General features: G+C 34.9%; 1 protein-coding gene across 1 annotated transcript in view; it reads left to right on the forward strand.

Annotated features, from left to right (window-relative positions):
* The window catches only part of LOC111438771 (subtilisin-like protease SBT5.4), a 5,472-nt gene extending 4,035 nt beyond the window's left edge, over positions 1 to 1,437 (forward strand). The window contains exon 11 of the mRNA XM_023076648.1: positions 842 to 1,437. Within this exon, the coding sequence (XP_022932416.1) occupies positions 842 to 1,389 (548 nt within the window). The 3' untranslated portion in view covers positions 1,390 to 1,437. The remainder of the gene's footprint in view (positions 1 to 841) is intronic.
* The last annotated feature ends 11,904 nt before the right edge of the window (positions 1,438 to 13,341 follow it).

The raw sequence follows: 13,341 nt of genomic DNA on the forward strand, positions 1-13,341 counted from the left end.
GATGAACTTTTGCCAGCTGCACACTTACTTCCTGCTGCACATATAAGCTACACGGATAGGAAGTCAATCGACCAATACATCCAATCTACTAAGTAATTACTCCATCTTATTCTATAAACTTCCACGTTTATTCTCGAACTCTTTTAAACTTTATGATCGGATGAACATATACTAAGAACTTAGGAATTATGAATCTATTAAACATACTTTTTTAAGTTGAAAATCTATTATACTTTAAAGTTGTAACTTATACGTCAAGTTTTGTGGTTGAATCAGAAGTCCAATGGCTTACATAACTCGCGTGAAGACTGAGTCGGGAATCAAACCAGCACCAATTATGGCTTCATTCTCGTCAAGAGGTCCTAACCCAGTTGAGCCCTCAATACTCAAGGTTGGTAAGATATATGTGTTGAGTAATTTTATAGTATAAAGTTCAATGTGTCAACGGCTAACCATCGCAAAATTTGAAGTATTCCATTTTTCTTTTTAATTTCCAGCCAGATATAACGGCACCAGGTGTGAATATACTAGCGGCTTTCTCTGACGAAGCATCACCAACTGGTTCACCTTTTGATAAACGTCAGATTCTATATACTGTATTATCAGGCACTTCTATGTCATGTCCCCATATTTCTGGTATCGTTGGCCTTCTCAAAACCCTTTATCCAAAATGGAGCCCAGCAGCTATCAGATCTGCAATCATGACTACAGGTCCATCATGAATTTTTTTTTAGTAAACTAATTAAACTAGTAATTTTTCAAATAATGAATAGTAAGATACATTATTTATCAGATTTTCATTTTAACTTAAATCTGGTAAGCTAATGGTTTTGTTTTGCAGCTGAAACCAAAGCCAATGACTTAAATCCAATACTAAACCCAGAAAAGGAGAAAGTAAACCCCTTGGCCTATGGTGCCGGCCATGTCCAACCAAACAAAGCAGCAGATCCTGGCCTTGTTTACGACCTCTCCACCCAAGACTACTTGAACTTCCTATGTGCCCGTGGCTACAATAAAACACTAATGAAACTATTCACTAGTGATACTTCATTTGTTTGCTCAAAGTCATTCAAAGTAACAGATTTGAACTACCCATCAATCTCGATGAATAATCTGAAATCAGAGGTAGTAGAGATCAAAAGAAGAGTAAAAAATGTGGGAAGTCCAGGTACGTATGTCGCCCAAGTCGAGGCACCGCCAGGAGTTTCAGTTTCAGTAGACCCAAGTACTTTAAAGTTCACCAAAACTGATGAAGAGAAGGATTTCAAAGTTGTGTTGAGGAGGGTGCCAAATAATCAAACTGATGGGTATGTTTTTGGAAAACTTGTGTGGTCTGATGGGAAGCATCGTGTTAGCAGTCCAATTTTTGTGATATTAAGGAGGCAGTGAAAGAAACACATGAGTTGGGTCGAGTTTAGCTTGTTTTATCTCACTAATTGAATTTTTATTTTCAGTTTCACAGTTTAATGATAATAGATTTTTTTTTCCTTTTCTTTTTCTAAATAAAAAAAAGTTAATTTCTTGAAGTTTCCTACCTTGAACGGCTTCAAGTAAAATGTAGAGGAGGATATTAGCTTTCAACCTTGTTATTGTTGGAATTTGGTTTTTTTTAGGTCTGCCTCCGGGCCTCTTTGATTGAGACGGTAAGTCCAATGAAGTACACTGACTTGTAGGTTGCTCTTTCTTAATTGAAATGGCCTTCGATTTATTCTTAGCTAGGTTCGTTGGTTTTTCTTAGCTTTGTTCTTCTGTTCCTTCTTCTCTTGACTCACTGATTTCTTCTTCTCTTTCTTGCTTCCAGTGCTAAGGTCTGAAAGATGTTGAAGGTCTTTTATTTGTATCTTATACCGGCAGTTTTGTGACGATTTTACATTCATCGACAAGGCTTCGTTTCTATCGAATATCTTGATAAACGAGCCAACTAACTTCATTCTACTTCCTTGTTCGGTCATTTGGTCAAGTCTAATAATATTGCTCTGCAAACTCAGGATGTAATATACATTGGTCGATAGATGTTGATCGTTGTTCTTACACTAAAACAAAGTGGATCATTTGCCTTGGATCGATACAATTGTTGGTTTTGATCCACGGTCGAAATATACCGAAACAAATAAATGAAGTAGAAATAACAACTTGAAGGGAGGGTTTCTTGGACTCGGAACCTTAAGCACTATACTTTTTAATTCTATTATGTTGTTGTGAAAAGAATATACATCTAATGAGCAATTATTCTTACCGAAAAAGAAATGGATGCGTTCAATCTACCTCCTTTACTTCTGCCATTCTTTCCTTTTGCTCTTTTGCAAACATCCACCTGATAACTTCTAAATGCCTTTTAATATGATCACTTACTTGGATCACATTCACTTGAGTCGAATCCTTATGTTGTTGATCTCCAACTTGCAACACAAACTGACTACAGTCTACTTAGAGGGTGTTAGGAAGGTGAAGCTTTTAGTTTCAAATGATAACTCTCACTCTTGATTTCCATTCTTATATTTATGTTTCTAATTACAACAATGAAGCAGGGAAGGAAGTAATATTTTAATCATAGAATAGAAATATCAATATCTTTACGAATTCATCCCTTTCTAAACTATGCCCATCATTTTGTTGGGTGATGATTTCATTTCCTAGTAAAATCATACTAGTTTGTTCCTAGTCTATTGGATTACATATTTTTATAAAAACATTGAAATTCTAATAGAAAAATTTCAAAAACAAATTTTTTTTTTTTTTTTTAGTTTTCAGTTTTCAAAGGTCAAATAATTATCACGCCCACCTCGTTATTCTAATTTAACAATATGGTGTTTTTTTCATTTTTTTTCTTTAGAGCATCATGATGTGATGTGATATCAATATATAAAAACAAAGGACTAAAACTACACATTAACTTGACCATGAAATTTTGGTGGAGTTGAGAATGACGGTGGAATTCCTTTCAAACTCACTTTGGAACCTTTCAAGATTTGGTGAATCTACAATATTGGCAACTTTGCACATGTCAATCTTATTTTTCTCTTATAAATTCTTGGACATTCTACAACTTTTGTAATAATTTGTGTAATTTGGGTACCTATTTTATGGTAATTGGGATCAATATAGGTGTTTTGTCCGAATCAAAGAGCTTTAGTGACGAAGGATACAAACCTATTTCAACAAGATGGAAGGGAAGTTGTGAAGGTGGCTCCAAATTTCATTGCAATAGGTCCCTAAGATCAAATCTCTTAGTGTTACTTTGCCTTTATTTAATTCTTTTATGTTAAGAAACACAGACGCATTCATTTGACTAACGTATTTGACAATTTTGTTAGCATAATAGACAAACAATTGGACACATTCGTTAGATGCATATAGAATCATTGTTACCGATACTAAATAGACACATAAACGCATAATATTTTTAAAGCAAAATTACTTAAATCTATTTTTTCTGGTTAAATTAAAGTATAGTTCCTAAATTTTCATGCTTATGTTTAAGATATTTTTGACATTTAAAAAGCATTGTATTTGAATCTTTAACTTTTTGTGTCGAGAAAACTTTTAATATGTGTAATAAGTTTGGAACATTCAATTTGATATCTAATAGAGTCTTAAGACATATTCAGATATTTAAAAATTAATTGATCTATTAGATATAAAATTAAATTTTATGTCTAATAGAACTTTGAACATTCAATTTATTGTCGGGTAAGTTCGTGAATTTTAAATAAACCTCAAATGTGTGAATAATCAAAATTGAATTTTAAGTTGGAGGAACTTAAAATAATTTCTAAAGTTTAAGAATAAAATATAAATTTACAAGTTTAAAAACCATTAGACATTTATTTTAGTTCATATATATATTTTTAGACATTTATTTTACATTTATGTTTTTAATCATGAAATGTATAAACTCATCAACTTTTAAATTTTATTTTTATATAAAAATGATAATAGCTCTATCTTAGCTAGTCATTGTATCAAATGCTTCTATAAGTACGTGTAACATAGATGTAAAAGTGAGTATTTTAAATGCAAGAAGCTGATTAAAGCATGATATTTCAACAAAGGGTATGCATCCATTGTCGGACCTCTCAACTCAAGCTATAAAACAGTAAGGGACAATGATGGGCATGAAACACTAGCTATGTTCTTGACACTATTTAATACAAATATTTAGGTAATTATCGAACCATGTTTAAATATAGTATATTGTATTGGGCAAATAAAATTATATCGTATATGTCTATATATTTGTATCGATTGATTTTACGTAACGACCTTAAATTTTCTACTTAACCTAAAGTCGCTCATAAACATTTAATGCAGAATGAACTCTATTGATACTTTATAATAAAATCAACCTTAAAATTGCATGCTTCATTTATTACTTTCGAATAAAACTAATACCAATAGAAGTAAAATGAAGAAACCATACAAAAATGAAATGCCCTGTACTAACCTACAGCTACTAAATGAAAATGCAATTAACATATACTAACCAATAGTCTACTAAAATTCAAATATAAATCTATCTTAAGCATGTGCCACAGTTTTAGGATTGTGATACCACGCTTCCCCTTACAAGTGCATCTTGCCATTACCTGAAAAATAGAATAGCACGTGGCTTAAGTATTTTAAGAAATACTTAGTAATCGACTCCTTATCGAGATTATGATGCAACGACATAAAAATGCATCATGAGACCAATCATAACAGTTTGTTTTCTTATGGCGACTATCCTAACGAGCAACTTGGATGTGTAATTAATTTCCTACACATGGCCTACACGTGTGATTATGAACCTACCAGTCGGTTCGCACACCTCTTGGGCCCCTTTCTGGTCGGGCGAGCATACTCTGGGAGCTGTTGATGCTGGACACCCGTTAGAAGTAGCGATCGTCACGACACAACAACACTATGTCAAACATAATGATCGTTTTCCTGCCTAGTAGCGTATGCGTTTGTAATATCGTGAAGGAATAGCAGTGTCCCTCGATGCATGAACACACAATAATACATGAGGTCCTATATCTTTCCCTTTTTTTTTATCCTTAGTACAACCGTGCTAGCATATTTTTCATATTACATTTTTCATAATATTTATCTTATCATTTATCATAACTTTCATACATATGCCGGAGTTATATTTCATGTTAGTTGTCGTTTTACATGTCAATCATATCATATCATGCATGCAACATATAAGTCATATCATAACATTTTCATGCTTTCAGACATAACATTCCATATCGTGCATATAACATATTGTTGAGGATATTTAGTACTAAATTATAGTTTACCATATATATCATATTTGATATTTTATTATAAGGCAAATATCATATATATATATATATATATATATCATATTGTTGAAGATATTTAGTATTAAATTATAGTTTACCATATATATCGTATTTGATATTTTATTATATCATATCGTGCATGGGATAGACATATTCTCACCAGAGCCAAGGCATCATTGTCGCTGAGCGACGATCTCTCTTCATGGGTTAAACATATTCTCGTCGAAGCCAAGGCAACATCGCTGCTGAGCGACCATCCCTCTGCAGTTTTCGATGGCCAAGAAAGTCTTTCTCTACGCCTCCTCCGAAGCAAGTTATCGACTTCTTCACGAAAAGTGTTTCTCGACCTTTGTTTAAATTTTTCAGATCCAAGTTTCACGTTCGTTCAAATCCGATGTTCAGCTTGCGGGGGGTGTGAAGGAAATTTAGTACTAAACTATAGTTAACTATATATATCATATTTGATATTTTATTAGAATGACAAATATCTCTTACCATAGGTATCTTTCCATTTATTACTCTTCCCATATCCTTGCAATTTATTTAATTATAAATAGATAACTTTCACACCGTTGTGTGGTGAATTAAGCAAACATTCTCACACATCATATATCATAACAGTCACATAACAAATCCCGAGCACTCAATAAATCACATCATAACATATCATACCATACAACATATCAATCCATCGAATACAACATAACAATCACATCGCATTGCAGTTACGTATTTATTTCATAACGGTCTACATATATGGTTTATGACATGTGTGAAACCGCAAGCATGTGTCACTATACAACATTCAATTTATAACTTAACAACGGTAGGGCCACTTACTTGGTTGGTCTTAGCCGGCATTCTCCCTAATTTTATTACGTTAGCTTCCACTCCTTGAAAGCATTCCAAGTTATGGCCGGTTGTCGTTTTATATTAGATCGTTCGTCACTTTTCATTAATATTTCATAATTTTGATATAATTCCAACTAAAATTTGTGAAATACGATATTAAACTTACCTCAATTACCTTAATTAGGGTAAAACACAAGTTCAAGAGGGTCATAATGGTGGAAATTGGGCTAAAAATGGAATTCCAAGCTGATAAACAAAGAACAGAGCTGCGGATTCGCTGGAACCAGCCTAGCAATTTGAGCCATCTGAGCTGAGGGATGTGTTGCGCTGTAGGTGTGCCACATGGCACAATGGAGAGTCGTTGCATATGCAAATCCTTTCAGGTTGAGGTGTGAGTCATGCACGGATCACGGGTTGTAATCACAGGTTGCTTTCGTATTAGGCTGATTATGTTGGTTTACCAAGTCGACTATGTTGATAACCCTCAAATATCATGAAAGGCATGATGATAATCATCATCATAGTGTATGCATCTGTACTCATACAAGTAAGTGACCTTTGTCAACGTTTTCTTTTCAACTTAGTTTGGTCTCATTCTTTGAGTTGTTTCTCACTTTATGTCTTCGCCTAGTTAAATATTCCCTCAATGGCCTTATTAAAGTCAAATTCATAACTTAATTTAATTTAAAACTAAGAAAACGGGTCATATTGACCTTAATTACCTTAAATAACAACAAAATCATCTGGGTTGCTACAATGTGCTTGGGCTGAGGCTTGCAGACAGGTTGCTGGTTCGAGCGTTCTAGTATGCTCCGAATCTGGATCCGACAAGACCCGCAATTCTGTTAGTGAAAGAGGGATTGATTGGATGATTGATGAGATGATTGAATTATAGACAGAATACAAAAAGATATTTAGAAAATCTACCTAAAAAATCTGCTAACAAACCAGTAAATAAATCAAATCAAATCAAATCAAAACAAAAGTAAATCTAACTCCTAACGGAGATTTAATTAGATACTAATTGACAGCAATCTAAACAAATCCATGATCTTTAACACTCCTCCTTGTTTAGATGCTGTGAACTCCAAGCTTTTTTCTGAACACCCATCTTGCTCCAATTATCTTTCTGTTTAGAAGTCGATCAACCAACTCCCAGATTTTGTTTTTCTCGATCATTGAAAGCTCCTCCTCTAATAGGTGCATCATCAACCAAAGCATCTTGTTGTTCATCTTCAGACTCTTTTAGTCGTTCATCTTCAGACTCTTCTAACATGCCAACAAAGATGTCAACTTCTGACTTTTTGTCAAGCTTATCACGCTTGACCTGTGGAATGTAAATGAAGCAAAAACACCCAAATACTCTAACGAACTTTAAAGAAGGTTGTAACCATACCAAACTTCAAATGGTGTCGGGTCCTTCACAACTTTTGTTGAAATTCGATTTTGCAAGCACATAATAGTGTTTGTTGCTTTTCCCCAAAAACGTTTTGGAAGATCCTTCTCATGAAGCATGCATCTCATCATCTCCATTATGAATTTATTCCTCCTTTCAGTGACGTCATTTTGTTGAGGAGTGTAAGGTATTGTCAATTGATGTTCAATTCCAACCTCTTCACAAACCGGTTAAAAGTTTCTGAAGTGTATTCCTTGCTATTATCTGATCTTATAGTCTGAATCAAGCAGGCACATTCATTCTCAACTTTGGCTTTGAATTTCCAAAATATACCCGCAACTTTTGACTTTTGTTTTAGCAAGCATATCCAACACATTCTTGTTAGATATTTATTAAAAGCAATGTAATAAAGATTACCATTTAATGATGGTGTTCGCTGAGGACTACAAAACTCAGTATGAACCAGCTGCAATTTTTTCGAACTTCTCCATGCCAGTTTAGAAAAGGGTTGCCTATGTTGCTTCCCAAAATTACAAGTACGGCAAGGAGGCATGTCCTCATCAATGTTAGAGAGTTCTTCTACCAGCTTCTTTGATTGTATCTGAAGCAAACCTCGATGATGAAAGTGTCTAGTCTTTTGTGCCAAATCTCAGTGGCACTAACTCTGGATATAAAGGCCGTCGGATTTAGAGCAAAGCTTTTTTCTTCCATTTTGACATCGAACAAGTCTTTGCCACTAGCATCTTTGATCAATCACTGCTTATTCTCAAACAACACTTTATAGCCTTTATCAAGTAACTGACCAACGCTTAACAGATTTTGATCAATTTTAGGTACAAATAAAACATCTGGAATAAATTTTGTACCTTCATAGCTTGTTATAGCTATTGTGACTTTTCCCTTGACGTCCAAGTGTTCACCATTGCCAATCCTCACTCTCTTGACTTCAATGTCTCTTAATTTCTCAAAAGACTCCTTGTCATATGTCATGTGATTTGTGCACCCACTGTCAATCAACCAGCTCTCGCTTGATTCTTTGCCTGAGGAAGAAGTGACCATAAACAATTGATCTTCTTCTTCTTCTTGACCAACTACTGTGCATCTACTTCTTTCACCTAATCTTTGACTTTACAGATCACAACTTCATGTCCAAGTTGATTGCATTTGGAGCATTTGGCGTCAGGTCTTCTCCAACACTTGTATGGTGGATGACCTTTCTTCTTACAATGGCGGCAAGGTGGATAGGATTTTTTGAAACCTCCTCCTTTTGTCTTCTGATAATTGGCAAATGAATCTCCATACGTCAATTGATTTTTGAAATTTTTGTTGTTTTTATACCTGCTGCTGTCTTGATGCTTAACAAGTAAAGTACCTTCAATCTCCCCTTCTTGCCTCATAGACCTCCTTTACTCTTGTGCTTGTAAAGCATTCAAGAACTCTGTAAGAGAAATCTTTGACAAGTCTTTGGTGTTCTAGAGTAGTAATGGTGGCTTCAAACTTCTCTGGAAGAGTGACTAGCAGCTTTTCAACGATCTTGGAATCATTTAAAACAGAATCAAGCAATCTCACCTTGTTGGCAATGCTGAGAAGTCTGTCAAAGTACTCTTTCACCGACTCCAACTCCTTCATCTTCTGCAACTCAAAATCCCTAATCAAATTTAGGACTTTCATTCCACGAATCCTCTCATCTCCTTCATATTCAGCCTTGAGATAATCCCAAATTTCCTTTGCTGTTTTGAGGGACATTATTCGCATGAATCATTTGAGATACAACTGCAAATAGGCAAGCTTTTGCCTTTGATTTTCTTATCTTCTTTTCCTTTTGTGCTACAGTAGGATTTGCTGGAAGTGGAGAGACCTCGTAATCCTCTTCTATTTCTTCCCAAAGATCAAAAGTCTCCAAATAAGTCTCCATACGAACTGCCCACATTTGATAATTGTCTCCATCGAAAACTGGTGGTGCAACAGCGGAAAAACTGGATTCGCCTCCCATTTTGATCTCACAGGTCCCTTAAGAAGATTGCTCTGATACCCATTGTTAGTGAAAGACTGAGTTATTGAATGGTTGATGAGAAGATTGAAGAATACTCTATACATATATATAGATAGAATACAAAAAGATATTTAGAAAATCTACCAAAAAAATCGGCAGAAAATATGGTAAAAGAACCAGTAAACAAATCAAAACAAAATCTAATCAAATCAAAACTAAATGTAACTCCCCAGATTTAATTAGATACTAATTGACAGCAATCTAAACAAATACATGATCTTTAACGAATTTCCCTTAGTCTACTTTTCTCTCTCCTCCTACGACCTTTTAGTTTCTTCTCCATTGCTCGTTCGTTCAACTTCCATCGGCTATGACTTTCTACGTCACAACCTCTTCTATGTACCTACAAATGCAAATCCATTGATATCTTAGTTTTTCATTACACGAATCTCACTAGTCACGAAGGCAAAACATGATGAATTAGTACGATACGCAAGTGGCTTACCTTTTGTGTACTCGGGGCGTCGATCACAGGCGTTGGATCGACTATTTCTATCTCGCTGGAGTTGTAGTCTAAGGAAAAAAAGGTTAGTTCGCTATCTCTCCCTCTCGGTGTTCACACGTTCTCAAAAGGAAAGTGGGTTGTTTGTGATCGAGTTGTTGCATGGGAGTTCCTTTCTAGGTCGTGGGTTGGTTGAAGATGCGAGATCTCGTGCGAGGCGTGGGAAATCATGCATTTTTCGGCGACTACGAATCTTTTTGTACCGTCGTAGTTCTGGAGCCTTAGTCTATTTGTATATCTTAAAGTATTTTGTATTTTGTTTTATAATTGTATTTCAATCCCATTTTCTAGTTCATAATATTTTGAATTATAAGGTCTTATAATTGGTCGGGTTTGACTTTATTTCAATTTAAATTTTATCTTTTATTTCATTTTACCTTTTATTTTTATTTATTTTTTTATTTCATCTTTTAAGTCACATGAAGTCTCCAAAATTACTATTTTATCCTTGTAAAAGAGTTCCCTTACTAATTTTCCAATACAATATTAATTTTATCATAATCCTTCCCCAGCATGAAAAAACCTTATTTAGTCGACAAATTTCCTCTCCAAAATCTTTCTAACATACAACTATGTTTGTACTTTTTTTAGAAAGTTCATAATAAGCAAAAAATTCAAATCCAAAATTATGGAAAAATTTCCATTCACAAAGTTGGTTTTTATTTTATTTTTTTATTATTATTATTTTCACACTTGGAGATCGTACACAGAAATTTCATAAATTTTGGAACTCCTAACATGTAAAAAGGCTAGCTCGGGAAAGTATTCGTCATCTAAATAAGTAACCATATGAATTCTAGAAAGTAATATTTGTTGGGATCGCTTGGTAACACATACATGCTGAAGTCTGCCTTCTCTTTCTGAGGCTTGAGGAGCCTACTGATCTATTAGCTAATAATGTAGTTGATTCTAAGGCATTAGTCAGACTGACCGGCCACTGCTAGAATTCCATTTGATCTTAGCGGCTCATTCCTCAAAGGCCTTTTGAGAAGTGATTCACAGGGCGTGGGGTCTTGATAAGTAAATACTGATACGATAGACCTTCAGGCACACTGACTAACTTGCTCTTTTTTCTCATATCGCGCGCACATCTTCAAGAGAGGGGCCGAGTACATAGACGAGGCGGTCTCGGGAAAGCCCATTCCCTTGTGGGAACTCACATTGGTTGAAGAAAAAAGGTCCCATCGCCCCAATAAACGAAAATGTTTTTATTGATTTTTTATTTTATTATATATTTTCTATATTCTAGATTATAGAAAATATATAATATCTAATCAAATAGTAAACTGAAATTCTTTATTAAAAATTTAATGAGACGTTAAAATGATGACATTAGTGGATTAAGTTAAAACCGTATTTCTTCTTTTTCTTGTCTTTCACCTATGGCGCTATGGATTGATTCTTTAACTGTAAACTCCTGTCCCTGCCTAACTCCTTTCCCCATGCCTAACTCCTCTCGGTCTCACTGCTACTCTACTGTTTCACTCCTCTCCCGTAAGGTCTCGCTACTCCTCCTCTCAATACTAAAACTAAATCCTAGGTCGATAGATTTGGTATGACCTAAGTCTAGAACGATTGGATAAGCATGAGAATATTCACTCTTTGTTAGTCGCATAACTAAATTGTTTTTCTATTGCTTGTACATAATTGTACTAAACCAGAGGATGAAAATTTGTATATCTTCACTTCGAGTAATTGATAGATGTTATCATCCCGTAGAGCATCTGTGACTATATGCATGCTTTACAGTACAATAACTACAAGTGATTGAATGTGTGATTCTCCCTATCGTAAATAGCGAAAATAGAATAAGAATAAGGTGGGAGGGTTAGTTTGGTTAGACAATACCTTGGATGGAATGCCTCCGGTAGTCCAAGCACATTAGAGAACCATCGGAGACGATCATAGGGTGTAGCCCTAGTGCTCCTGACCTGCTTCCGACCGAACAAGACTCAAGTAGTCAAAATTTAGAAACCTGGAGACATGAATCCATGTCAAGCCCTCTAAACTACTCTGGGAGACCTAAAAGACCATCATGACAACCTCGAAATAAATGTAGCCACCTAGGCCCATAGTAGTCGGTACAATGTCTGTAGAACTTCTACTTCCCATTTCACTTTGGTACGATATTGTTGAGCTAGGCGTAAGGTTGGTGAGGGTCGTGTAACTGGATAGTTCACTTGGATTAGCTTGCATGATGGATTTTTCCTATGGGTAGGCATTGATCATGCAGGTCGTTAATGACCTGGCACGTATTGGGGGTCGCTCCCCCTAACCTTGAGTGACTACATGACCAGACAAGTTTGCCAACTAACCTTCCATGGTTGACGAATAGGCTAGCACTCACCATGTTATCCCCACCTAATAGAGAGAGTTCTTTAAGGTAGCACCTAAGCCACAGATATAGAGTACTGCATAGGCTAAACTAGTTACTCAAGTCTGTGAACAACAACAGCTCTTCACCTAGAGTTGAGAGTAAAGCTTGTGGTCCCCTATTAGGTTAAGGATGCGATGAAAGCCTACGACTAAGTTGTTTATTGGGTATATTTTTATACACACCCTCTTTCTCCTTCCTTTTTCAAGTGTTCGAAACTTACAAATCCATGGAAAAGTATTCGAGAGCTATGCGGTCACAGAGAGAAACATTTCAGAACGTCAGTCCATCTTTGTGTTTGAGTTTTTTGTATTTTTTTTTATTTATTTATAATTGTATTGAATCTCATTTTCCTCATTTGTCATAAATTTGAATACTAGGGTCTTATAATAGATATAATTTAGTATTTTAATGGAGTGCTCTTTTTCTTAATTTATTTTAATTTTATGGTTTATTTTATTTTATTATATTCTTATTTATATTCGCTTTCATCATTTTATTCTTGATCTGGGTTTTGTAGCCTTAAAACTCGAGTTGTGACAAGTATTCTTCATAATCAAACATTTATTTATAGACGCAGAAAGATCATTTTGGAAAGTAAGTTCCTTCTAACAATTTGAAAACCCTTTAAAGATTTATCAAAGTCAAGATGCCTAGAATCCCACAATAAATGGTTTCTAACTACACAAAAGGCTTGACTAACAGTCTCATTACGGTGGTGTATCTCTTTTGCACGAGTCAAATTGAAAGTATGGAAAACTGAGTACTCGATAGAAGGTCAAGAAGAGTTTCGACCTTCTAGGATTAATTGGATTGGTATAACAACTATATCATCTTAATTTTCTACTCAAGTCTAATATATTTCTTACTTGG

Source organism: Cucurbita moschata, unplaced genomic scaffold (genome assembly GCF_002738365.1).
Source record: "Cucurbita moschata cultivar Rifu unplaced genomic scaffold, Cmos_1.0 Cmo_Scf00082, whole genome shotgun sequence".
NCBI classification, from domain to species: domain Eukaryota; kingdom Viridiplantae; phylum Streptophyta; class Magnoliopsida; order Cucurbitales; family Cucurbitaceae; genus Cucurbita; species Cucurbita moschata.